The sequence below is a fragment of the Cervus elaphus genome, chromosome 11 (assembly GCF_910594005.1).
Source record: "Cervus elaphus chromosome 11, mCerEla1.1, whole genome shotgun sequence".
In the NCBI taxonomy this organism is placed as follows: Eukaryota; Metazoa; Chordata; class Mammalia; order Artiodactyla; family Cervidae; genus Cervus; species Cervus elaphus.
Window position 1 is genome coordinate 67,707,981 of NC_057825.1, and position 27,863 is coordinate 67,735,843.

Genomic DNA, 27,863 nt, shown 5'->3' on the forward strand with positions numbered 1-27,863 from the left:
TACATGACTACTGGAAAAACCATAGCCTTGGCTAGATGGACCTTTGTTGACAAAGTAATGTCTCTGCTTTTTAATATGCTGTCTAGGTTGGTCATAACTTTCCTTCTAAGGAGTAAGTGTCCTTTAATTTCATGGCTGCAGTCACCATCTGCAGTGATTTTGGAGCCCAAAAAATAAAGTCAGCCACTGTTTCCCCATCATTTTGCCATGAAGTGATGGGACCAGATGCCATGATCTTAGTTTTCTGAATGTTGAGCTTTAATCTAACTTTTTCACTCTCCTCTTTCACTTTCATCAAGAGGCTCTTTAGTTCTCCTTCACTTTCTACCATAAGGGTGGTATCAACTGCATATCTGATGTTATTGATATTTCTCCCAGCAGTCTTGATTCCAGCTTGTGCTTCATCCAGCCCAGCATGTGTCATGATGTACTCTGCATATAAGTTAAATAAGCAGGATGACAATACCTTGACGTACTCCTTTTCCTATTTCTTCAGTTTAAGTCTGAATTTGGCAATAAGGAGTTCATGATCTGAGCCACAGTCAGCTCCCAGTCTTGTTTTTGCTGATGTATAGAGCTTCTCCATCTTTGTCTGCAAAGAATATAATCAATCTGATTTCGGTTTTGACCGTCTGGTGATGTCCATGTGTAGAGTCTTCTCTTGTGTTGTTTGAAGAGGCTGTTTGCTATGACCAGTGCGTTCTCTTGGCAGAACTCTATTAGCCTTTGCCCTGCTTCATTCTGTACTCCAAGGCCATATTAGCCTGTTACTCCAGATGTTTCTTGACTTCCTACTTTTGTATTCTAGTCCCCTCTAATGGAAAGCACATCTTTTTTGGGTGTTAGTTCTAGAAGGTCTTATAGGTCTTCATAGAACTGTTCAACTTCAGCTTCTTCAGCAGTATTGGTTGGGACATAGACTTGGATCACTGTGATATTGAATGGTTTGCCTTGGAAATGAACAGAGATCATTCTGTCATTTTTGTGATTGCATCTAAGTACTGCATTTCGGACTCTTTTGTTGACCATGATGGTACTCCATTTCTTCTAAGGGATTCCTGCCCACAGTAGTAGATATAATGGTCATTTGAGTTAAATTTACCCATTCCAGTCCATCTTAGTTCACTGAATCCTAGAATGTCGATGTTCACTCTTGCCATCTCCTGTTTGACCATTTCCAATTTGCCTTGATTCATGGACCTAACGTTCCAGGTTCCTATGCAATAGTGCTCTTTACAGCATCGAATCTTGCTTCTATCACCAGTCCCATCCGCAACTGGGTGTTGTTTTTGCTTTGCCTCTATACCTTCATTCTTTCTGGAGTTTTTCCTCCACTGATCTCCATTAGCATATTGGGCACCTACAGACCTGAGGAGTTCATCTTTCAGTGTCTTGTCTTTTTCCCTTTTCATACTTTTCATGGGGCTCTCAAGGTAAGAATACTGAAGTGGTTTGCCATTCCCTTCTCCAGTGGACCACATTCTGTCAGACCTCTCCACCATGACCCATCCGTCTTGGGTGGCCCCACATGTCTCTGCCCCACACACACAGGGCCTCAAAGGGCAGACAGACTGAAACCACAATCACAGACAACTAGCCAATCTGATATTCTAAAGACAGAATATTGTTTCACTGAGAGCCAATTTTCAAGTAATAGTTTAGGAAAATACTGGTCGCTTAAAAAAAAGTCACAGTGGCATTTTTTGAATATAACTGTTTCTGACTTTTTGATTTAATATGTAATAAATCCAAAAATCAAAATGTTCAGTGTATTGTATTTGGGCTTCCCTGTTGACTCAGATGGTAAAGAACCGGCCTGCAATGTGGGAGACCCGGGTTCAATCCCTGGGTCAGGAAGATTCCCTGGAGAAAGGAATGCAACCCACTTCAGTACTCTTGCCTGGAGAATTCCGTGGACAGAGGAGCTTGGTGGGCTACAGTCCGTGGGGGTCGCAGAGAGTCAGACATGACTGAAGTGACGTAGCATGCACGCATATTGTACTTATTTTATAATGTTAAATGGCACTGTATATCATTGGTTCTGACAAACACTTGCAGAAAGTAACTTGTCTCCATTGATCATATTGAAGTTTTATTTGCTGCAAGATACAACCTGAGGTGGTTTTAATCATTCATCCAATCAGTGAATGAAGCTGGTAAACTAAGATTAATGTAGTAGTTTCCAGAATTAGAGTTGATAGTGATGCTGTGGTTGGTTGTGGTTAAGTGTAGTCTTATTTCAGATTGGGAAGGCTCAGTACAACTGAGTACAACTGTCACTGCATGACAGTTATTGGTCAATCCAGTTGTTGCTGTTTAAGAGGCAGGGCCCTTGTTACTATTTGTAAGCAAATGGCATGCTGAACTTCTGATCTGCCAGGGTGTATTTTGTCTTCAGGAAATTGCAAAAGATAACTCTCCTGGTAATTTTCAAAGGATTCACTACTATGATTCTTTTTAAAGTGCTCTGTAGGGCCTGATACCCAGAATACCTTTGGGATCTTCTGTATATAAAAGTGGACGGTGGCTGTTAGTGTATGTATATATATGCCTTTGTTACTTGCGAGTCCTTGGTGTAGATTTGGTTTGTCTTTAGGGCAGTGGTGCTTAAGAGTTTTTTCCACTGCCACCTTTCACAGTGGGTGTGGAACATGAGCTCATAGTTTCATTAGTGGGTAATATGCAATGAATGTTAGACTAGCTGGAGTTCCACCTCCTTTCTTCGCTCAGAAAAGAAGTCAGAAAGCAGATAGTATATGAGAATGGGGTTGATAGGATGGTTTGAATCCACTTGAAATTTATGAAAATTGTAAATTATTAGAATGCTGTACTGCATAGTTTGCCAGTAACGGGCCTAACAGGGGTTGACCTCAGTATACAAATATTGAGGTTGAGAACCTCCTTTAGGTCTTCGTGGTAAAAGGGGTCTGGGTTATGCGGTTATCACAGCACGGATGAACAGAATTATGGTGTAGACAGGTGTAATGTACAGAGTAAAGGTAAAGAGGACTATACAGTTGACTGAATTGTAGGAGGAGCACAGAAATAGTGGAGATGAGATCAGTAGTTTTGTTTTGGACATATTTGAGGTATTTATTTGATTCTAAATGAACTATTATTTTTCCTGTCCCATGACAAGCAGTTTTATATCCCCCTTCCCCAAAATAACCCTTGGAAATACAAGTTTCAGTTATTTGTGTATTCTACTTTAAGATTCTCCATTTTGTTTCGGAATGAGAGAAGAGGGTTTTTAACCAAGAATAACTAACAGAGCACAGGCTTTGAATAGAGATCTAGTTTAAAATCCTTTCTGTGACAGGTGCTTTTTTTTGGTGATCTTAGACAACCTACTGAGCATCTAAGGTTATCTTCTTCTATGTAAGTGTGGAATAATAGCAGTATCCCTCACAAGGTGGAAATAAGATAATGCCTGTGACCTAGAGCGCACCGTGTAAAATGCGTACTTACGTTATCTCTGTTAAAAGTCTTTAACCGAACATTAACTTGGAATAATCAAGAGCTCAAATATCAATGGTCACGGTGAGAGAGGGGACATCTTTCCATCTAAAGGAGCAGCACTTTCTACAGGTTAGCACAGTTTAATAGCAGTTGAGTCTTATTTGTGATACACTAAAAATAATAAATTTGTATGATAACAAGGCAAAAGAAAGATTAGGATCATCCTTTTTTTATACCATTGTATTCTTATTTTGTATTTTGGTTGTAAGCATTAGAAACTAAGTGACTGTGCCAACAAAAGTAGTAAATTAGCTCAATTACTCAGCAGTATCTACATAGTTCATAGAATGGAAGTAACAGCTTAAGAATGGAGTAGGAACCACAGCAGCTCTGAAGACCTGGGTAACAGCGTCTAATAGTCTCTTCAGGGTGCTGTGTCCTTGCATCTTTCTCTTCAAGATTCAGGTACTCAGAAGAAAAAGTGTGCTAATACATGATCTCTTTCTCTTTGAAAAATATGGTTTGAACCGAGAAATGTACAGAATAAACCTAGGTCATCTTGTCATACCAGAAACCAAGGATGCTATAATTGTGTTAAAAGACTTGGAGCCAGTTTGAGCACTAGAAAGAAGAGTAACCACAGTGGATTAAAACCGCCAAATTTGTTGAAATTCATTGGTTCTTAATGATACTTTAAAAAATTGTTTCATTTTTCACATCTGGAGGTTAGGGAAATCATTCTGAGTAAGGAAGAGGTTTTTTTTTTTTTTAATTTTTTTTTTAGGAAGAGGTTTTTGTATAAAACATTCCACTGTTGTTTAGTTGCTAAGTCGTGTCCAACTCTTTTGCAACCCCATGGACTGTAGCCCGCCAGGCTCCTCTGACCGTGGAATTTCCCAGGCAAGAATCTTGGAGTGGGTAGCCGTTTCCTTCTCCAGGGGATCTTCCTGATCCAGGGATTGAACACATGTCTCCTGCATCAGCAGGTGAATTCTTTACCGCTAGTCACCAGAGAAGCCCATAAAGCATTCTGGGCAACAACGAAGAAGGAATGAGTGTCACTATTTTGGAAACTTATGTTTTTATAATAGTTCATCGCAAAAAGAGAAAATGGGATGTAAGTGAAGGAAATACACAGTACTATTAATACTTACATTGTGCCCAGTCAGACGTGAGTAAAATCAGACCTCTAGATCTAATGGCTACTTTAGAGGACAAACTAGAGCCAGTGGATGCCACAAAGAAATGTAGTCAGGAAAGGGAGGTCATAATAGGGGAGACTGTAAAAACAAAGGACCTACCCCATCCCCCTTGTTTTAAAAGAAAGGAATTTTGAAAATGGGTGGGGGAAACTTAAAGATTCTTCTTAAATATTAAGAGACTTTCCAAATGCAGTGTTGTGTGGTTATTATGTTGAACCAGATTCCCCCAAAGTAATTGTGATAACATATATGAAATACTTGGAGAAATTTGAGCACTACTGAATATATTTTGCTGTGATGAGTTTTTATGTATGATGTCATGACATGTTTTTTAAATAAGAGTCTTTATCTTTCAATGATAAAAATGAAACATTTATGGATGAAACATGTTTGGTATTTGTTTCAAATAATTGAGGGAGGGGGAACAACAGGGGGGCAAAAAATAAAAGGATTAGCCATGAATTTGTCATTGTTGAAGAATTGGTTGATTAATGGAAATTCATTAAACTGTTCTCTAGTTTTATACATGTTTATTTTTTCTGTAGAGGTTGTTAAAAATGTGATTTCTTTCATGTAAGGATGCCTTTGTACTTACTGGCTGTTTTTCAATTTATGTCTTTATTTTGTTTTGTTGTTGTTGTTCTCTAGATTGCCCCAGTGGAAAATGACAATAGCTATGATGAACTGAAAAGAGATGCAAAGTTATGTTTATCACTAATGTCTCAGGGGTTGCTGTACCCTCATCAAGTGCCTTTGGTACTTCAGGTGCTAAATCAAGTAAGAGTGTCTATCAGAAACTTATATCTTTGGTTAGAATTTTGGTTTACCATTCTAAGAATTTCACAAAGTCGGCTGTGATACAGACAATACCTGATATTTGCATTCATTGTGAATCTTCTTTTAGCATGAGAGAAGACATATGCCGGCCAAAGAAACAGATTTAGAATCTATACATGGCTTTGCCACCAACTTCTGTGACTTTGAGCAGGTCACTCAACCCCCATGTTTTCTGTATACATAAAGAGCTAATTCTTGGAACACCTTGGATACAGAGTGTTTATGGGGGTGGGGGTGAGCATTCTCTTTTACCATTTCTCCTTTATTTTATTCACTTCTATTTTCTGATCTGTGGTAAAAAGACCTAAGTGAGTGTCTATTTTCTGGCTGCATTTTAATTTTTATTTATTTATTTATTTATTATTTTTATTTTTTTGGCCACACTGAATGGCATGTGGGATCTGTGGGATCTTAGTTCCCTAGCCAGGGATCAAACCCACACCCCCGGCAGTAGAAGCTCAGAGTCTTAACTACTGGACCACTCAGAGTCTTAACTATGGGACTACATGGATGTCCCATAGCTGCATTTTTGGTGTACTCTGTGCTCAGCTTTATCCAGTTATATGTGTGTTATATAATATACAAAATGGACACTTTGTCTGAAAGATATTTTTTAACAGCCTCAAATGGTATTTTTTATGCAGTAGACTATAGTAGTTTTCCATTTGTTTGCTTTAACTACCCTACCTACTACTATCAAAAGTCAAATACAATAACATGCAACCCTTGGAGGAGTTAAGTCATTAATTATAAATAACTCTTCTAAAATTGACTTTTAATCATGTGTTCCTTTCCTTTTACTCTCATTCATACATTCAGAATTCGTAACTTTACCTGAAACAGCTTGCATGCCATTTTCTTTAGAAAGAAATATAAGATAAGCTTGCTCTGGCTGTACTTGTAAAAGTAGAGTTACATTGGAAATTTCTATTATTTGTGTATAATGCCACTGTCATCTCATGTTCTTGTCATTTCTACTAATTTCTCATTCACAGACAGCAAGAAGCAGTTCTTGGCATGCTAGATACACAGTACTGACCTACCTCCAGACCATGGTATTTTATAACCTCTTTATTTTCCTAAACAATGAAGATGCAGTTAAAGACATCAGGTGGCTGGTTATAAGTCTTTTGGAGGATGAACAGCTAGAGGTAAAATTTAAGTTGTAGTAAACTGAAATTTTAATAAATTTAAAGAAAGCATTTTGGCGCCTCTAAAGGAGTATTTACACACTAATATGTAAAGTAACTAATTTTAACATAACCCTGTGTAATTACTTTTGATACCCCAGATGTAAACAAACACTGGACACATTCTTGTTCTGGCTTCTCTTTGCAGTTGGGCAGATAACATTTATGAAGCAAAGTCTTCTTATCTATGAAATTGCAAATGATAACACTACTTATTTTACTGATTTTTAAAGGGCTAATAGGAATGTGTATGAGAGCAGTTTCAAGAGAATGAAAATCTACACATAGGTGCTGTTATCTAGTAGATTTAAGATGAGATTGTTATCCCTGTTTATTTTCCTTGATAGAGAAATTGAAGTCAGCTTTTGCTAAGGAAACATTAATATTTGTACAAAAAGACCATGTTAGTTCACATCAGCCTAATGCAAGAAAAGCATGATGTGATAATTATGGAATAAGATATAACTTTTTAAATTGGCCTTAGGTTAAAAAAATGTAATTGAAAATTTTGTGAAATTTTTGTTTATTTTGTGGACTTTATGGGTTTTCCATGTAGTGGAGCACTCCCAGTGATTATATATATTTTATTTGAGAGCACTGAAAATACGTTTGTATCTATAGGAAACTGGGACTGGAAACCTATGCATTTTGCATTCCAGCTTTCTTGTGTCCTTTGGAGCAGATGTGTCTAGTTACCAAGTACTCACACCCTAGCCGTGATTCTGACAAACTCCAGTTAAAATATTTGCAGCTCTCTGTAAATTTTTTTAGAGGGTTTTTTTTTTTTTCCATTAAAGAATAGAAATGGAAAGGTGGAAATCTCCAAGGACAGTGTTTCCTACCTTTAGATATTATAGCAAACTGGACTGGTTTCTGGATCTTGTTTTAGAACACTTTTATAGATTATTTTTGTATTTTATTCCATGTAGTAGACTTAAACTTAGCTGTTACTGTATGCAACCAAGTATGAAGTAATAAAAAATTTTTTATTTGAATGATATAATGAAAATAGCAAAGAATATGTTAAGTACCCCCAAACTGTCACACTGAAAAATTTAAGAAAAAATATTTTGAAGGAATAAGTGGCAAAGCATTTTTTCAAATTATTACTGCCTTTCCTTATGACTGTTTAGGAGAAACTATTGTGATGAGTATAACTTTTTACAGCTTTTTTTTGTCTTCCGAAAACTTAAGTTCCCATTTCAATTTGAAATAAACTATTAGTATTTCTATAGACTCATCTGTTTTGAGGCCAGGACCCTTTAAGAGCCTGATGGATTCTCCATTAAGAAACTGCAAAAGTGCATTTACACCGTTTGAATACAAATATCAGGGAAAGCCCCCACCCCAGTTCCCATACCACCCTCTCCACCTCCCCAGGCTTAGGATCTCAAGTCTAATGGAAGTGATTATCTCTACAGGTGAGAGAAATGGCTGCCACCACCTTAAGTGGTCTGTTACAGTGTAACTTCCTTACCATGGACAGTCCTATGCAGATTCATTTTGAGCAACTTTGCAAAACAAAACTACCGAAGAAAAGGAAGCGTGACCCTGGTTTTGTAGGAGATACGATTCCTTCTGCAGGTAACAATACTGGGAGAAGACACCCTTTGGGAATTAACCAGGCTTGCTCAACAAATATTTATTGAATGCGTGTATGTGTGTAGGACTATGCTAGGTACCAGGAATAGTTGCTTTTGAGAAACTTTGCATATACAGAAGGCAAGACCTGGGATATAAAGATAAAATTGAGAGAGGTACCAAGGAACGTGTACACTGCTGCATACAGCTATCAGAGTAAATCAAGTCTGTACCCACTCACCTGAAATCGCTTTATAAAGAGAGGTATCCAGAATTAGTTATTTTTGAGGCTCTAAAATACTTGTTTTTAGAATTTACAACTTACGTGTGGTGCTAGTGGTAAAGAACCCATCTGCCAGTGAAGGAGACATAAGAGACCCGGGTTCAATTCCTGGGTCAGGAAGATCCCTGGAGGAGGGCATGGCAACCCATTCCATTATTCTTGTCTGAAGAGTCCCATGGACAGAGGAGCCTGGGGGGCTATAGTCCATAAGGTCTCAAAGAGTTGGGCATGATGGAAGCAACTTAGCACACATACCACACACACACTGAGAGAAGAAACTAAGTAGACAAAACAATTCTTGCTTTCATTTGGAGAGGGGAATATCATTACTTCACTCGGCATTTGGTGAGAGGGTGAGAAGACTCATTCTATAGGAGCTTGTACTCTAATTAAGCATCAAGGTAAACAGCACAGTGAGATCAGATGACTGTGTCATGTTTAAAGAGAAATTTAAATGTCATAGCCAAAAAGCATCTTATCTGTGTTATTGAAGTACAGTTAATTTAGGATGTTGTGTTAATTTCTTCCATACAGCAAAGTAACTCAGTTCAGTTCAGTCACTCAGTCGTGTCCGACTCTTTGCGACCCCATGGACTGTAGCACACCAGGCCTCCCTGTCCATCACCAGCTCCTGGAGTCCAGTCAAACTCATATCCATTGAGTCAGTGATGCCATCCAACCATCTCATCCTCTGTTGTTCCCTTTTCCTCCTGCCTTCAGTCTTTTCCAGCATCAGGGTCTTTTCAGATGAGTCAGCTCTTTGCATCAGGTGGCCAAAGTATTGGAGTTTCAGCTTCAACATCAGTCCTTCCAATGAACTCTCAGGACTGATTTCCTTTCGGATGGACTGGTTGGATCTCCTTGCAGTCCAAGGGACTCTCAAGAGTCTTCTCCAACACCACAGTTCAAAAGCATCAATTCTTCAGCCCTCAGCTTTCTTTATAGTCCAGGTCTCACATTACATGACTACTGGAAAAACCATAGCCTTGACGAGACGGACCTTTATTGGCAAAGTAATGTCTCTGCTTTTTAAAATGCTGTCTAGGTTGGTCATAACTTTCCTTCCAAGGAGTAAGCGTCTTTTAATTTCATGGCTGAAGTCACCACCTGCAGTGATTTTGGAGCCCAAAAAAATAAAGTCAGCCACTGTTTCCACTGTTTCTCCATCTGTTTGCCATGAAGTGATGGGACCGGATGCCATGATCTTCACTTTCTGAAATGTTGAGCTTTAATCTAACTTTTTCACTCTCCTCTTTCACTTTCATCAAGAGGCTCTTTAGTTCTTTCCTTTCTGCCATAAGGGTGGTGTCATCTGCATATCTTAGGTTATTGATATTTCTCCTGGCAATCTTGATTCCAGCTTATGCTTCATCCAGCCCGGCATTTCTCATGATGTACTCTGCATATAAGTTAAATAAGCAGGGTGACAATATACAGCCTTGACGTACTCCTTTTCCTATTTGGAACCAGTCTGTTGTTCCATGTCCAGTTCTAACTGTTGCTTCCTGACCTGCATACAGGTTTCTCAAGAGGTGGGTCAGGTGGTCTGGTATTCCCATCTCTTTAAGAATTTTCCACAGTTTATTGTGATCCACGCAAAAAAATTGACTGCCAAAGCAGTCAAAGGCTTTGGCATAGTCAGTAAAGCAGAAATAGATGGTTTCCTGGAACTCTCTTGCTTTTTTGATGATCCAGCAGGTATTGGCAATTTGATCTCTGGTTCCTCTGCCTTTTCTAAAACCAGCTTGAACATCTGGAAGTTCATGGTTCATGTATTGCTGAAGCCTGGCTTGGAGAATTTCGAGCATTACTTTACTAGCATGTAAGATGAGTGCAATTATGTGGTAGTTTGAGCATTCTTTGGCATTGCCTTTCTTTAGGATTGTAATGAAAATGGACTTTTTCCAGTCCTGTGGCCACTGCTGAGTTTTCCAAATTTCCTGGCATATTGAGTGCAGTACTTTCACAGCATCCTCTTTTAGGATTTGAAATAGCTCAACTGGAATTCCATCACTCAGTTATATATATATATTTTCTTCATATTCTTTTTCATTATGTTTTGTCATTGGATATTGAATATAGTTCCCTGCACTGTACAGGGGGACCCTGTTGTTTATCTATCCTATGTCCAATAGTTTCTCTTTGCTAATTCCAAATTCTAATCTTCTCCCCTCTCCCCAAAAATAAAAGTCTGTTCTCTTTGTCTAGCAGGGTTTTAATTATGTCGTATAGTTACCTAGTAGAAATTTCCAATAAAATAACAGTGAAAGTGTTAGTCGGTCAGTTGTGTCTGACTCTTAGTGACCCCATAGACTGTAGTCCACCAGGCTCATCTGTCCAAATAAAATACCAGCATACAATAAATTCTAGTTTTTTTTTAAGTTGACCACTTTGTTTTTAATAATTAAGTACCAAAGTATTCTTAGGTCTGTACTGAGAATTTGAAAGCGCTTTAACTTGTATCACTAAAAAGAAAGAATAGAGAGCCTATAAAATATAGGATGCAGGATGTTGTAGTTTAGGCTTAACAGCATGTTTTTGGTACGTGTGCATACAGAGTCATTTAAAGGCAGAAATTCACACACTGGAAACAACTAGCATGGTCGAAAACTAATTTTATCTCACTATAGCAAGTACAATAGAGTCCTGTAAATATCTGCTCATATAAATGCTGTTGTTTTCTTTGCAGAGTTGGTCAAACGCCATGCTGGGGTGCTGGGACTGGGTGCGTGTGTTCTTTCTAGTCCTTACGACGTTCCCACCTGGATGCCCCAGCTCCTTATGAATCTCAGTGCACACCTGAATGACCCCCAGCCAATCGAGGTAAAATTCTCCCTTGTTGGTTTCTTTGCACATATATTAACAGTGATAATTTTTTAAGAAACCATTTAGACTAATAATTTTCTATGTACTCTGGGCCGTCGTCTTCGATAAGGTTACTACTACTGCCTCTGCCAGAGCCAAGTCTGCTCATCAGTAGTTATTAAAATCTTGCAGAGACCCCACTGTTTTCTATATTTGAGAGATCTTTTGTTAGCAAGAAAATTACCATGTCTTCTGTCCTTCCCAGTCCAGTGGAAGCAAAGTGTATTGCCAGTGTTGTCAGGATATTTAAATTTTATACTTCTGTTTTGCTCATATTTTATACCTAGGAAGTATCTAACCAAAGGCTAATGTTAAACAGGAAAATGTGATGGTATTATTTACTGAACACCTGTGTTACTACATTAAACAATTTGGAAGACCAATGACTTTGTTCTTTTCACTTTGACAAAGTGTATATTTAGTATATATTGAAACTGATTTAACAATGTGGTGTGAGTTCTAGTCATTTGTCCTAACGTGAAGCTGGTATCAATTCTAAAGAAGGAAGCTTGGTAGCTTTTTGAGGTAAGATTGGTTTATTGGTTGTGTAGTGCTTGGTGAAGTGTAAGATACGAAGTCCCGAAGGATTGTTACTTAAAGGTATCCTGGACATAACCCTGGAGGAGTTAAAGTAAAATGTATGTGGGTTGCTTATCCTACAGATGACTGTAAAAAAGACATTATCCAATTTCCGAAGGACACACCATGACAACTGGCAAGAACACAAACAGCAGTTCACTGACGACCAGCTGCTGGTTCTCACCGATCTCCTCGTGTCACCCTGCTATTATGCATAGGAAGGTGAGGCAGCAAAGTATACAGAAGTCTGTTTTCATGACTTTTGCTGTGACCCAGTGGAAGTTCCCAGAGAATTTTATACTTTTTTTCCTCTGCTTTAGGTATTAAGCAGAGAATTGATGTGACAGCTTTTACGGACTTATGGTTAAATAAAAGAAAAGAGCTCTTACTCATAATTGCCTCTGAGTGGGGCCTGGCCATTTTGGGTTGTCCTAGGGATTCTGGGTTCTACAGTTGTGAAAATATTTCATTTCAGTTCTTAAGTATTTGTTATCCATTCTGTATTAAAGAGGGAGGGCCCAGAAGCCTTTCTATTGAAATAGGATGAAAAAAGATTTCATTTATTTGGTTCTTTGAGTTGGATGTCCTGTTGTCTAACTGAAGGTTTTTCCCCCCCTTTTTCCTCCTTGATACAGATGAGTAGTCCTCACTTCAAGCTCTTTTCATCAAAAATTCCAGATCCTCAGGTACCATCTGTGGTGGCTTTCTGCAGGTTTAAAAACTCTGCCTCTGTTGAGTTCTCATCATTTTGGTGGTTTCTGTGTCTGGTCTAATTAGTCCAAGTTCCACAGGTTCTCAGCTGCCATTTTCCTAACTTGTCCGGAAGTATTTCCAGTATATTGATCACTTTTTCTTTGAGGCATCTGACAAAGCCACAATGTCTCAGACTAGAAATAATTACCCAGTATGATCATGACATCCAAGACCAGACAGAGTCTAGGAACTCATTATGAAACCGTTTACTTGAAATGGAGAATGCCCATCTGTAACACAGGTCCTGTCATTTCATTCATCTCAAATTATTTTGAATTCTTTCCAAATGGCTATTGAGTTTAGATGGTGGTAGGGCTGTGGGCCATAAATCTGAAGCATTGAGAACCTTGGGCTTGGAGAGCCATGAAGAGGGAAAGAAAAGAGGGCAAGTCTTGAACCCGGGCAAGTGTCGAACCCATCCAAGTACCTGATGGACCAAGACACAGAAGTGAAGTCTGTGTCCACGTGTCTCCCACAGACTGGAGTTTTTGGTGCTGAATAGAAGAGCAGTTGCTGAAAAACCAGGGGTTCGGTGAATAAATTTTTGATTGATTGTTACGTATGTATACAATGTGTGATTTTGAAAATAAACAGCAACAACAATAAAAACCCTGACTGAATGATTTTTACCTGTATTCTTTACAAATATTGTTTGACCCTCTTTGAAAACTGTTATACTTTACTAATGGAAGACTGCTGTGTTTGCGGAAATTCTGTAATCTTTTTCTCCCTCCCCCTGCCCTTATTTTTTGCCTGCAGAATCGTTGAGAGACTAATAAGTCTTAATATTTAATTGACTTGTTTAATAAATGTTACATAGATGTAAAAGACTGTATAAACTGTAGAGACAGCATTGGCAAGACTTTGTACAGATGCAACCTCTTAAAAAACACCATTGTGTAATTAACTTGTAAAGATTCACATGTAGCTCTTTATTATAGTGACTTTTGGCTTTTGTACCAATTGAATGCCATTTTTTGTGTGTTTTTAAATTATTTTCTTTATCTTTTCATGCTCCAAAAGCTGAGGTGTGGGTTTGAGTTCATTTATCGTTAGAATGTCTGAATTTTTATGTAACTTTGTGTGTGTATCTCTAAATGCGAACACCACGTGTTTGCCTGTGACCAGTTTATAGAACGCAAGGAATCTTCTAGGTTGAAGTACTTCACACGGTGGTGAATGTCATCTGGCAGCACACCCTGTACAGTCTTCCTTAAAGGAACACTACGGTATATTTTTTAGTACCTACTTGCTGAATGACTTGATACAGACCTAAGCACAGCAGAGGTCCTGGTACAGTAAGCGTCAGCATACACAGGCGTAACCCCTGTATAGAGTAGTGCCAACCTGATTATTTCAATTGTGTAACTAGTTTAAAAGCCAATAAATGGATTGTTTTTAACACCTGGTTTTTGGTCTTCATTACAAGGAGAAGACAGGTCTGGAGCCAGTGACTTGTGGATTCCTTTTGCATTCATAGATCTGGATCCATAAATTCATGCCCTCTCACCAGAGTGAATCATCTAGATCACACCTGCCCAGTTACAGTAGCTCGTAGCCACATGTGACTGTTTACATTGAAATTAAATTAAAAATTACTCAGTCTCAATAGCCACATTTCACATGTTCATTAGCCACTTGTGGCTAGTGGTTACCCTGTTCATTAGGCACGTGAGTGTTTTTTGTCAGCATGGAAAGTTTGACAACACTTATCTGGGTGATTGATTCTCAGATTGATGGGCCTGGAATGTGAATTTCAGTTCATACTCCCAGCTCATGATATTGATACCTGGTCCCGAAATCATAGTTTGAGCAGTGAGGCGTTATGTTATATTGACCACTTCAGTTTTGTCCTAGCTAAGCTGTATTTAGGTGAGGTTCCTAAAGTGGGGAATTTTTAAAAATATAACATACTAGGCACCTACTGTGGTCCAGAGTTTTTGTGGTTGGGACTCGGGTATCAGTGTTTTTTTAAAACTTCCATCAATGCTTCAGTTGTGTGGTCATGATTAAGAACCCCTGGTGAAGACCCTGAAGGCCCATTCGAGACCTAAAATCAAGGTACTTTTAAAGAGTTTTTAAAATGCCCCATGTGATCTAATACCAGGCTTAGCAGTTGCTTATTATTTTGATACCCTAACTGCTTATATTGTGAATTATTTAATTCCTAAACATTCTGTCAGTGACCTCAGGAATGAAAAGGAGGAGGGGGAGAAAAGGGATGAATGGCAACTGTTGTCTAATATGCTGCATTCAAAAGAATGGAGACAGCAGGAACCATTTTAAGGGAAGGCCAGTGTTAAGGCCTTGGGGGAAGGTGTGTGAAGGCAGACCAAAGTTTGGAACTCACTGCTGATTGGGCCTGGAAGACTTAGTTAAGGCAGGTTTGGGGTGGGAAGGCAGGTTTGGGGTGGGGGTGAGTGGCAGGGAGAAGTAAGGGGAAGAGAAGGCCTGTATTCTTAACTGTTCTAAGAGCCGATAAATCATCTTTAGTTTCCCAGGTGCATCCTTTATAAAAGAAAGACTTTGCAAGTTGTATTTCAAAATTCGGGAGGAAAACTTACCTACTTCTCTTCCTGTGAACGATTAGTAATGTGGCCAGAAAAGACCAGTGAGGTATTTTGTCTTACTGAAAAAATTAACTTTCTGTAGTCTTCATAGTTGTTTTTGTGGCCAAAGGCCACCTGTCCTGTTAATGTTACTGGAGTATTTCACCATAGTTGAACATCAAAATTTTCAGCTTTCTTTGCTGCGGATCACACCACAGTGAATATTTTCATACCTTCATGCTTAAAACTTTATCTTATATTCAAGTATTTCCTTAGGATAAATTCCAAGGAGTGAGATTTATGGGTCATGAATTTAAACATTTTTATGGCTCTGATGTTCTTTCCTCAAAGTGCACATGTCAGTTTCCATTGTCAATGATAATGTGTACCAGAATGGTAGTTTCCCTGCAAACTGATAGTCTATTCCTATCAACATATTTTTAGTCAGCCCTGCTTGTTTATTTGTAGATTTTCCACTTTCTGACTGTGAAGCCAGTGTTCTTTCCAATCTGACACACTGCTGGTACATTCTGTAGACATAATTATAGTAGCTTTAGTCTTGTTGATACTAGTTTTGGAACTGGTGATTCCAGATATTCTCTTCTAGATCGCCTGGTCCTTTACAACTTGTGACTTTGTGTGTGTGTCCAGTATGAGATAATTTTTCCCATAGGTGTAATTCGTGGCATTCTAGCCAAGACCTATTGTAATATCCTTCTGTCATATGGCCACATGCCTGGAAACGAGCTGGAAATTATGCAATAGCTAATTTATATGGAGAGGAGTGTGACATTTGGTTAGTTTCCACTTCGAATGGCAATTCCACTCTAAATACTAAACGGTGTTCTTTGGTCGATTATTTCTAGCCTCTGAGGTCACCATTACAACATAGATTAGAATTGCTGCAAGTGGTAGGGGAGTAGACTATTTTGTGGGAGTTGGAAATTTTCCTTGAAGTTATTTGTAAATTCTGATAGCACAGTCAATTCCTGGACAGAATATCTACCACATAAATTATCCAGCCCTCTTGATTTTTCTTTTGATGAAAGCAGAGTTGGGGGTGGTGACTTGGGGAAAATATGTTATATGCATAAATCAAATTCTTTGGCACTTGTTGGTACCAAACAGTTCTGTTTTAAAAGATAACCATTAGCCAAAATAAAGAATTTCAATGGCAATATCCTAAGTACTTCACTTGAATGGAATTTTCAAGATCCTAGTTAGCAGGCTGGGATACTGAAGCAGAAAAAGGGCTTAACCCTCTTGTCTCCAAGTAGCAAACATACTTGGGAATGCTACTTGATTGCTCTTGAGACTACAACCCACATAATGAGTTCATTATTTTGGACACACTGGACTGTAGGATGGGAGGTTGGTTACTTTTTTGGTTCCTGTTCTTTCTTACTAAAACTAGCTTAGCTAGTTTTGCATACATGGCTTTTCAAGATGTTTTACATTCAACATGGCATTGAGTGATGTCCATGATTTCTTGGCTTTTGCCCATTTCCTACCCATTTGCATGGGTAGTTTCTTTGCAATTTGCGTTTATTTCCTAATAGATAACTTCCCTCTCAGTGAGCCCAGAGAAGGAAAGAAAAAATGACGTTAAAGTTGGTTTGATTTGAAGTCTGTTACAATGACGTGATTTACAAATTCTGGGTCTCCAGGTACCACCATGGAAGGCGACGCCAGTTTAATCTGGGAGCAAAGTACTACCTGCAGCGTAGAGAGGAGCTAGGCAGGCGCACTTGGAAGCACCAGGAATGGGGAGAGGTGGGCGGCGGCGGGCCGGCCAGAAGCCCAGGGAAGGCCCTGGACCCCGCTAAGACCGACGTGATGCCACCACCCGCCTTGTCCACGGTCTCCACTCTCTAAGGCCAAGGTCCCCATGGATCACGCTGTGTGCTATCGGCGCCCCCACCTTTGCCCTCCTCTCCACGCAGTCCGCCCCCCTCTTCCTCCATATGTCAGCTCTTGCCAGCCTCAGGGAGCCCCCACTTCCCGAGCGGCAAAACGGCGCGCCTGAGACCGCGCGGCGCGGGGGACGGAGGTCGCGGCGGCGGGAGCTGCCGGCCCGGGTACACCACGAGGCCCGCGAGGCGGCCGGGGCGCGGGGGCAGGCGGGGCACAGAGCCCGAGTGTCCAGCGGAGGGGGCGGCGCCCTCGGCGTCTCCGTGACTGCGCCTCCGCGCCGCGGCTCGCCGCGGCTCCCGGGATGCGCGGAGGCGGCGGCGATGGCCATGATGCCTCCGGCTCGGCATTCGCCGGGGCGGCGGGCGAAGCTGGGGTCCGGGCTGCGAGATGGAGGAGGAGGGGCGGCGCTGCGGCCACCAGGCAGGTGAGAGGCCGCGGGCCCCCGGAGGAGGACGACCCCGCGGGGACTGGGAGGGCCGCCTGGATGAGGGAGCCGGCAGCCGCGTGCGTCCGGGCCCGGCTGCCGCGCACCTGCGCTCCTGGCGAGGCCTGCGGAGAAACTATCTCGCTCCTGCCTTGTGCGTTCCCGGGCCCCGCGGGGCCGGTGGAACCCCTCCCTCAGCGCCCATTCCCTGCCTGAACCCTCCTCATCTCACCGACCCTTTCCAGAATCCTTTACATGCTTCCCTAGACCGGCCTAGGCCCTCCTCACCATAACCTTCTCCAGCCCCGCAGCCCCTACCCCCTCGAGTTCCCGATCGGGGTCGCCATGCCCTCCCTGCAGTCTCCTAGTCCAGCCCCATCCTCAGGAGGGTGCTCCCCAGCCTCCCCTCTCCCTCATCCACCGACCCCACCCGACCGCATCAGCCGCTCCGGGCTTCAAAAGTAGTTCAGTGGGGAGAAAAGAGCATGGCCTCTGAAATGCAGATAAGTCTGGCTTGAATCTTAGTGACCTTGGACAAGTCATCTGACTTCCCTGACGTTTTCCAGATATCTCAATACAAATCCAGTGGGAGTAATAACCGTAGTACAAAACCTTGTTCTCTTGTGAGGGTTAGACTCTGAAAATGCCTGCCCTGGAGGAATTGAAGGCATTATGGGGGTGGTGGGAGTGGGGGGAAGAGTTGGAAGAAACCAGATCATGAGTTGACTTGTAGAAGCTCATGTAAAATGTTTGAATATGTACTAAAATATTAAGATAGCACACTAAATTATCAGAGGCTCTTCACACATATCATAAGGAGAAATCACTGATGTACATTTTCCCTTACTATTCCTCGCTTGCTAGTTACTTGAGGGTCTCTCCTCAGTTGTAATAAGATGCATATGATATGATTTCATTCCTTCTTATTATGTCTAATATGCCTTCTTCTTAAGACTGGCGTTCCAACTTAAAATTTTTTTGATTTTATTATTTTTATTGCATCTTCTTCCAGGCCCTATTTATGCTCCCAGAGATAAACAGTAGCTCCTATGCTTGCATTGAAAAGAATGTTGGTAACCTCTATTTAATATTTAGGAATAAGTAGCAGATGCATTCATTTACACCCCACCCCCAAATAACTGAGTTTTATAATTCTGCCAGCATAGCTTTGTCCTAAATTATTATCTCAGCCTCCTTTTTCTTAAAGTCTCAAAAGTTAGTGCTAAGACCTCGGCTTACTTTCCCTTCACTTCCTTATTACTTCAAAAGTTTCTCTGCCAAAACCTTTACTTCTGATATGTCTTCTTCTTTTTCTCTCTTTTTCTCTTCCCTGTCTCTGATTCCTTCCTTTTTTCCTAATTATCCCAAATCAGAGTGATTTATAATTACCTTATACCAAGCCATAATTTTTCAACCTCGCCAAAAAGGTACATGCAAACATATATACAGATATATGTACATGGAACTTTGAGTTGGGAAAGAATTGCAATACCTACTTCATAGGATTATAATGAGAATGAAATAAAGTTTGATAACCTATGTAAAGCTTCTAGTAGAGGTCAGGCATATAATAACCACCCAATACATTATAGCTGCTGTAACTGTCTTCTGACCTGGGACTCCCTGCCTTGATTGTTTTGCTATTTTGTTTAGCTTGGTGTGCAGCCTTTAGAGAGTAACTGCTTAGGTTCAAATCCATGTTCTGCCCCTTAAGATAGGTGCTCTCTCTGCCTCAGTTTCCTCGTCTGTAAAATAGAGATAAGTTATACTGTCTGTCTTAGGGTTGGGACGATTTGATAAGTTAATAGCGTGGAGCACTGGGATCAGTGCCTGGCACATCACGAGCACTTAGTAAAGGGAACATACTAATGATGATACTGCCCCAGAATTCCTGACTCAGAATTCTTTTATCAATCTATTGAAAAAATTATAATTGGAGAGAAAGTAAAAGTTGCCCCTCAACGTCTCCAAAAAATTTTTTCCCTTCTGCCTCTTATCTTTGGCTAATGTTGATGCTTCATCATTCTACTTTCCCCTTTCCAAATGTTTCCCAGTCTGGACTCTTCATAACTTCCATCAACCACTTCTTTTTTTTTTTTTTAATTTTCATTTATTTATTTATTTTTGGCTGTGCTGGCTCTTTGTTGTTGCATGGGTTTTGTCTCTGGTTGCAGAGAGCAGGGGTTACTCTTTAGTTGTGGTGCATGGGCTTCTCATTATGATGGCTTCTCTTGTGGAGCATGGGCTCTAGAGCACACAGGCTTCAGTAGTTGCAGCACATGGCCTCAGTAGTTGTGGCTCCCAGGCTCTGGAACACAGGCTTAATAGCTGGGGCACACAGGCTTAGTTGTTCCGAGGCATGTGGGATCTTCTTGGACCAGGGATTGAACCCGTGTCTTCAGCATTGACAGGCAGAGTCTTTACCACTGAGCCACCGGGGAAGCCCACCCCGTTCTTTATTATTACTCACTTGATATTTCTCTTAGCGTCTGAATTCCAGACTTCATCCTTCTAATTTTCCCAAACCAAATTCATGCTTCCCTCTTCAGAGTCAGGGGGATTTTCTGTAAACAGGAGTATCACCTTTCTGCTTCTACAAATTGGATTTTCTCTTCTACTTCCTTTTTCATTGGTTAACACCAGTCTTCCCATTAACAAAAACTTAACAGTAAATGTTTTTTTTTTCTTTCACTACACAGGTATCATAAAGTGTTCAGAACACAGGCACACAGTCTTTAAGTGAAAACAATAAGCTGTCCATTATTATTATTTTTTAATTCTAATCATCAGGAAACTAAAGATCAGGACTAGTTCTTCTCTCCCGTTGAACTCTTACAAGGGAAGTACAGAAAAGTTGGTCCCACTTCCCAGTGGAGAAATACATGATATTTTCATGATCTGTACTTTTTTTTTTTTTTTTAAATTTTTTTATTAGTTGGAGGCTAATTACTTCACAACATTTCAGTGGGTTTTGTCATACATTGATATGAATCAGCCATAGATTTACACTTATTCCCCATCCCGATCCCCCCTCCCACCTCCCTCTCCACCCGAGAATATACAAGAGGTTATCTTCTTCCTTCATGAAGGACACCAGTTAGTTTTATGGATCTCCTCAGAACTGAAATGTGTCTGATACTGGCACACGTATATCTGTTACTGAATACTGGGAGACTTCTGTATTGGGTGGTTCCTAACTCCTGCTTGAAGCTCCCAATAATCCCTCACTGATCAGGCCCCTTCCTCTATACCCCATAATTCAGCAACTAAAGGATTTACCCCTGGCTTCACTGGAGGCCCTGGGACTCAGCTTGAGCTGGTGGTTAAATATTCTGAACATCACCCACAGACCTCCCCAGTACCACTGGTTATTCTTAAAATGCTGGATTAAAGCACATTCTTTTCGGTTGCCAAGAGCTCTGGATGTACCACTGGAAGCATCTTTGGGAATAGGGTGGACACCAGGCCAATGGGGCTTTGTGATTTTGAACAGCAAAAGACTATGTGAAGGTATTTTAAATCTCATTGCAAGATGGGAAGAGAAAGTTAAAAGACCAAAAAGAAAAATAAGTTATTCTTTAAAAGTAGATGCTGTGTCGTGCTCATCTATGCACCCAGAGTACCTGGTGTAAAGCTGACAGAGAGTACGCACACGTAGATTAAAAAACTGGGTAAATGCATGCATCCTGCTTCATCATGAGGAGATTCCTGCTGGGATCATGATAACTCACATTTATATAGAGTTTACAGAGCAAACTGGTAAATCTCAAATAGAATTCTGACATCGTTCATTACTTCCATTTATATAGTCTTACACAAAGGTTTTTTCCAGAGGAGAATATGGAGTTGGCCAAGAAATCACAAGCAGGGGGAATATATAAATAATGGAAAATAAAGGGTTCTTCCTAGAGAAAGAAATCGGATTTGTTAGTGATATGTGGAAGTTATGTAAAAGGCCACAGTATACTTCAGCGGTACCCTCTTGCTTACGGGCTTCTCTGGCGGCTCTGACGGTAAAGAATCTGCCTGCAGTACAGGAGACCTGGGTTCAATCCCTGGGTTGGGAAGATCCCCTGGCGAAAGGAATGGCAACCCACTCCAGTATTCTTGCCTGGAGAATTCCATGAACAGAGGAGCCTGGAAGGCTATAGTCCATGGGTAAAGCACAGAGTCGGACATGACTGAGTGACTTTCACTTTTGCTTATGTCAGGCACATGCTGTTTCTTGCCTTAGTCCTTCTGCTGTGAAGACCTGCTCCCTTCTCCCAGCCTGTCTGTCCCCCACTCCATACCCCTCACCTGTCACCCACCTAGCCCCTCCTCATGAAGACCCCCTTAGCCTCTCAGCCTCCTCCCTGGCCTGGATCAATCCCCCCTTCTCTTCTCTCCACACTGCACTGCCATCAGCTGATTTGCCACATTTGGCTGTAATTACATAGATTGACCTGCCCCAACTAGACTGTGCTCTCTTTGGTGGAGAGGTTGTATTCTTGGTGTCCAATGTCTGGTATCAGAGTTCTGAAGGTAATGTCTGCACACTCACCCTTTAATCACAATCTCAAGGGGGCGAGGCCTCAGTATCTCTTTTCTTTTTTTTTAACCTGCTCTCCAGCTGATGCTTAACCCCTGTGTCCTTAAATCTAAACTTAGCTGGATGAATGTATTTCAAGGTGCCTGTGTCTTTTCTGTGTGGGGCTTTGGGAGGAGAAATGTTTTCTGGGCACTGGGTCAGAGCTGAAAAAGCCTGCTTTTTGCTTTTGTAAAAGATCACGAGATCACTCTGCTGTCTCCATTCATTCCTTTCTGTTTCTGGGGGTGCATTTTCATGCGCAGGCTTTTCTGCCTTGGGCCCCTTTTGTCAGTCGTCGCTCGTCTGTGAGTTGAGGCCCTGACTGCCTTCCCACGGAAGGAAGAGTCGTCTCTGAAGATGAACTCAACAGGCCACCTTCAGGATGTGCCCAACACCACCCTGCTCCACGTGCCTCACGCCCAGGGAGGAAACAGTACCGGTATCCGGGACGGTCTCCAGGAACCCGTCCACACGGCCACCTTGGTGATCTGTACCTTTCTGCTCGCAGTCATCTTCTGCCTGGGCTCTTACGGCAACTTCATTGTCTTCTTGTCCTTCTTCGACCCGGCCTTCAGGAAATTCAGAACCAACTTTGATTTCATGATCCTGAACCTGTCCTTCTGTGACCTCTTCATTTGTGGCGTGACGGCCCCCATGTTCACCTTCGTGTTGTTCTTCAGCTCAGCCAGTGGCATCCCGGACACTTTCTGCTTCACCTTCCACCTCACCAGCTCGGGCTTCATCATCATGTCCCTCAAGACAGTGGCGGTGATTGCCCTGCACCGGCTCCGCATGGTCCTGGGGAAGCAGCCCAGCCGCACGGCCTCCTTCCCCTGCACCTTGCTGCTCACTCTGCTCCTCTGGACCACCAGTTTCACCCTCGCCACCTTGGCCACCCTGAAAACCAGCAAGTCACACTTCTGCCTTCCCATGTCCAGTCTGATCGCCGGAGAAGGGAAAGCCATCCTGTCTCTCTACGTGGTCGACTTCACCTTCTGTGTGGCGGTGGTCTCTGTGTCCTATGTCATGATCGCTCAGACACTGCGGAAGAATGCTCAAGTCAAGAAGTGCCCCGCTGTGATCACCGTGGACGCTTCCAGACCACAGCCTTTCATGGGGGCCCCCGTGAAGGGAGGCGGCGAGCCCATCCAGTGTCCCATGCCGGCTTTGTACAGGAACCAGAATTACAACAAACTGCAGCACGTTCAGACCCACGGATACACCAAGAGTCCCAACCAGCTGCCAACCCCTGCGGCCAGCCGGCTGCAGCTGGTGTCGGCTGTCAATCTGTCCACAGCCAAGGACTCCAAGGCGGTGGTCACCTGTGTGATCATCGTGCTCTCGGTCCTGCTCTGCTGTCTTCCGCTGGGGATTTCCTTGGTGCAGGTGGTTCTGTCCACCAATGGGAGCTTCATCCTTTACCAGTTTGAACTGTTTGGGTTTACGCTTATATTTCTCAAGTCAGGATTAAACCCTTTTATATATTCTCGGAACAGTGCAGGGCTGAGGAGGAAAGTGCTCTGGTGCCTCCAGTACATCGGCCTGGGTTTTTTCTGCTGCAAACACAAGACCCGACTTCGTGCCATGGGAAAAGGGAACCTCGAAGTCAACAGAAACAAATCCTCCCATCATGAAACGAACTCTGCCTACATGTTGTCTCCAAAGCCCCAGAAGAAATTTGTGGACCAGGCCTGTGGCCCAAGTCACTCAAAGGAAAGTGTGGTCAGTCCCAAGATGTCTGCTGGACATCAACACTATGGTCAGAGCAGCTCTACCCCCATCAACACTCGGATTGAGCCGTACTACAGTATCTACAACAGCAGTGCATCCCAGGAGGAGGGCGTCCCACATAACTTACAGCCGGTAAACTCCCTTGGGTTTGCCAATTCATATATTGCCATGCATTATCACACCACTAATGATTTAATGCAAGAATATGACAGCACATCAGCCAAGCAGATTCCAGTCCCCTCTGTTTAGAGTCGTGGAGACTAGCGAATCTTATATAAACTGTTTTGGTTTCTGATACTAATTGATTTTTTTAAAATTTTGGGAGACCAGAGGTACATCAAAACTTAAAGACCTAGACAGTTGACACTTAGAACTATCTTTTCTCTGAAGTATTAGCATCTCTTGGTTTGCTTTGCAGTTTCTTGACATTTTAAGAGTTGATGAAAAAGTTTATTATTTTACACCTGACCTACACCTCCAATCTTTTGTACTAAATTTTTTTTTTTTTGTACTAAATTTTTAAATAGATGCCAGGGAATGGTTTTGCTACTGTATTAAAGTAGGGAAGGAACTGATTATGATCATTTGAGTCAGTGTTATGATTCTTTGAAGTGTGAGCTGGATTTTTTTAAAGACAATGAAAGTATCATCTTTATTGAGATATTATTTTTATTAACTGAATTATAAATTTTAATCCTTTGAAGTGTTCAAATGGGGTCAATATTTTTTTTTTTTTTGGTAGCAGGCTTATTGGAATAAATAATACATTGTTAAATCAGAAATATATTATTTATAGCTATATTTTCCAAAACTGCACAAGCATTAGTTACTTTCTTTTCATAAGACAGTCATCTAAGAATAGAGTGTTATGATTATTACCATTTCTAATTATAGATATTATTCTTTTGTGTCAGCTGAGTAGCTGTACAGTTCTTTCGAAAAGAAATCTGTTTTTTCTTGCTAAAAATGAATTATTCTATTTCAGAATGATCTTACCCAAGAAACTTAGTGAAGAGGACTGCATCTATAGTAGAGTGATGCTCTTCCTGGGAGAGTAGGCGCTAACTGTGGTCATCTCATCAGGGTGCTGTTATGTTATGTGGGAAGTGGGCTAGACTGTTGTATGTGTTAGACAATCTTTAATTATTGTCTAAGAAGGCGTAGGGATGAAATGGGAGTGTTTCAACTTATGCTTTCCTTATGTGTGAGAATGGTTTGTTCACAACCTGACAAAGAGTATCTAAATAACTACTTAGAAAAATTTTTTTGATCTTTGTTATATATTACCATGGTAGAAAAATTCTTAAGATGATCTGTTTTCAAACTAATTGTGTTACTTCTCTCCCATGAATCTTAAACTGGAAATGGGCAGTAAGGGGAAATAGATTAAGTATTTCTACACTTAAAACTAATTTTATTATATACTCAGTGATGCCTAGCATAACAACTGTAAACTTATTTTTTTATGTGAAAATGTTTTCATGATGTAGTTGACTTTTGAACTCAGTACAATTTTGGAACTATAGCTTCTAGATGAGATGAGCATCAAGATACAAAACCTATCTTTATAAATTGTTATATTCAAGAACTGTTATTACAGATTGGAAGGCACTTTGTCCCTTTGGATGAAAGGTGTTCAGGTTATAGCATCCTCTCCCATGCTGTTCCTAAAATCAGAGATTATGAGAGGCATGGAGAAGACAGCTAATACTCAACTAGAACTCTCCTCAGTCTTGTCTAATATTTCTGACCTTCCAGTATCAACCAGTCATTTCTATTTCCGAGGTTTAAGTATGAGATATGGATTTTATTTTGTTTTTAAATTCACTTTTAAGGACTCTCTCCTTCCCTCCCCTCTCTCCCTTCTATCCTTTATTTTTGCTATTAAATTTTATAACAGAAGAAAAAATATCCACTCCCACTTTTTCTTTTTTTTTGGTAATTGAATGCTATTTTTGGAAGTCACTATGACCTATTTCAATTGTGCTTTTATATTTTTAATACAACTCTGTTTTCATTTGTTAATATTACCATGAAATAGATTGGTATATAATCTCTTTTTAACAAAGAATTAAGAAATCTAATATCCTCTCCCAAGATCATTTGAAGAATTGTGGCAAATTAGGAATTAAACATTTATCTAAATTCAGAACCTGGTATTTATTTCAATAAGTCAAACAGCTTTTTAAGTAATAACATTAATCAAGAAGCTATTTCATACTTTTTAAGGTATGAATCTCTTTTTGTCCAGGCATTTCAAATGTGACTCAATAAAAGATATTTTTTAAAAATTTCTATTGTACTTGTAAAACTAAAAATTACAGGTTTCCTTTGTGACTTTTGAGTTTGAGACGATTTGACCCATGTTTGGCAGGTAAAAATCGCAGCATAAAGAAAATTAAGCATGTGCATATGAGGTTTCAGTCTCTTTATGCTCATCAAGAAATTATGGATTTAACTTGCATGAAGTACATACTGGACTAGATTCTTTATATCTCTGTATCTATGTCTATATGTAGGTATATGTAGATATAGATATAGAGGTAGGAATATATAACTTGTCTCTTCATAAGTTATATATGTCTAGCCATATCTATATCTACCTGGAGATAAAGATATAAATAGGCATATATAACTTCTCCATAAGGGCTAAAATGAAAACTTTTATAAAAGTAATGAGAATTCACTTATATGACTAATTAAGCAGGGCATATTAATTAGTTCTCTTGATGCTTTACTGTGATGCAAAGTATGTGATTCAAACATTTTATAATTGTTCTGATGTTAACCATTAGGCCAGATTTGTATTACTGATGCTTTTAATGTTCTTTTAAACTGACATTTGGAAAATAAAAATTATGAAAATCCTGACATTTCTGAATATCAGACTGCAATACTTTTACGTTCCTGTCCAATCACTTAAAAACCATCAGAGAATAGCTGTGTTGAAACTCTGAGAAAGTTCTTTTCCTTAAAAGATGAAATAGCTTGTTTGACCACATTTTGTACTTGCTTTTATACTCAGAATAACTGGGAATAATTAGCTCCAAAGGTTAATTATTTACTAAACTAGGTTTATCAGCGAGTGGGAAAAGTTCTGACTAAACATTTTAAAAACTTCTTTGAAATGACATGAATCTGGTAAAAGATACGGAATTCTGGATATTTCAGTTTATCAATCAGGGTTTGATTTTAAGAATCAGGAAACATTAGTTTAAGCAGAGAAGGACTGAATATAGGAAGTCAGATGTCTCAATCGTTAGAAGGTCAAGGCTCTTTGACGATGGGTCTCCAGGAAAATTCCAAATAAATGCTACCAATAGCCTGCAGAACTGCTCCTTCTGCTAGGAAGGGAGGGAGTCAGATTTCCTTGGACCTTGGACTTCAAGGACACTGGCTGCTACGCTGCCACTAACCTTTACAACCAATCCTGTTGACACCTCCAAAGCAAATGCTGAACATCAAAGCAGTGCTGCGGAAAAAAATTGGCACCGGACCTTTAGTTGGCAGAACCCAGCTTGCCTTTAAAACCCGAGGTTCCGTGAACCTGGGAAGTGTAGTTACGCTGAAAAGGGAAACTGATAGGAGGTTCAGGAAAGCTCATGAGTTCCAGTCCACTCCATCCTCAAGGGCCCCTCTCTCTGGTGCTCCACGTTTGCAGCCACTCCTTTAGCTGTACGTCCAAAGAACACCAGCAGCAACAGCACCACACAACTGCTCTCATTTAAACAAAAACATCCTTCTCTGCTCCACAGGAAACATGCAAAGTCCAATCAACTACTCTCATTCTTGGTGATGTGCGATGACCTTTTCCAGTTCAGTCAAAAATCTCAACTTCATATTCTGTAACAGAAGGATGGGATTGTAAAGTTTACCACTGAATGGTCAGGCCACTCAAGAGGACTGCTTTCTTGCTGTTTGTACAT

General features: G+C 40.6%; 2 protein-coding genes across 2 annotated transcripts in view; both read left to right on the forward strand.

Moving 5' to 3' along the window:
- Nucleotides 1–13,358, forward strand: part of PSME4 (proteasome activator subunit 4) — a 92,169-nt gene extending 78,811 nt beyond the window's left edge. Inside the window, exons 42-47 of the mRNA XM_043918016.1 lie at nucleotides 5,310–5,438; nucleotides 6,494–6,649; nucleotides 8,110–8,272; nucleotides 11,242–11,375; nucleotides 12,080–12,218; nucleotides 12,632–13,358. Coding sequence (XP_043773951.1) covers nucleotides 5,310–5,438; nucleotides 6,494–6,649; nucleotides 8,110–8,272; nucleotides 11,242–11,375; nucleotides 12,080–12,214 — 717 coding nt within the window. The 3' untranslated portion in view covers nucleotides 12,215–12,218; nucleotides 12,632–13,358. The remainder of the gene's footprint in view (nucleotides 1–5,309; nucleotides 5,439–6,493; nucleotides 6,650–8,109; nucleotides 8,273–11,241; nucleotides 11,376–12,079; nucleotides 12,219–12,631) is intronic.
- Nucleotides 13,359–17,365: 4,007 nt separating this feature from the next.
- Nucleotides 17,366–26,808, forward strand: GPR75 (G protein-coupled receptor 75). The gene is made up of 2 exons (XM_043918017.1): nucleotides 17,366–17,636; nucleotides 22,470–26,808. Exon 2 carries the CDS (start codon nucleotides 22,564–22,566, stop codon nucleotides 24,184–24,186), a length of 1,623 nt encoding a protein of 540 aa, XP_043773952.1. The 5' UTR covers nucleotides 17,366–17,636; nucleotides 22,470–22,563; the 3' UTR covers nucleotides 24,187–26,808.
- Nucleotides 26,809–27,863: the final 1,055 nt, after the last annotated feature.

Excerpts from the sequence above, each read along its gene's own strand:
- GPR75 (XM_043918017.1), top strand. The coding sequence starts at position 22,564 with ATGAACTCAACAGGCCACCTTCAGGATGTGCCCAACACCACCCTGCTC.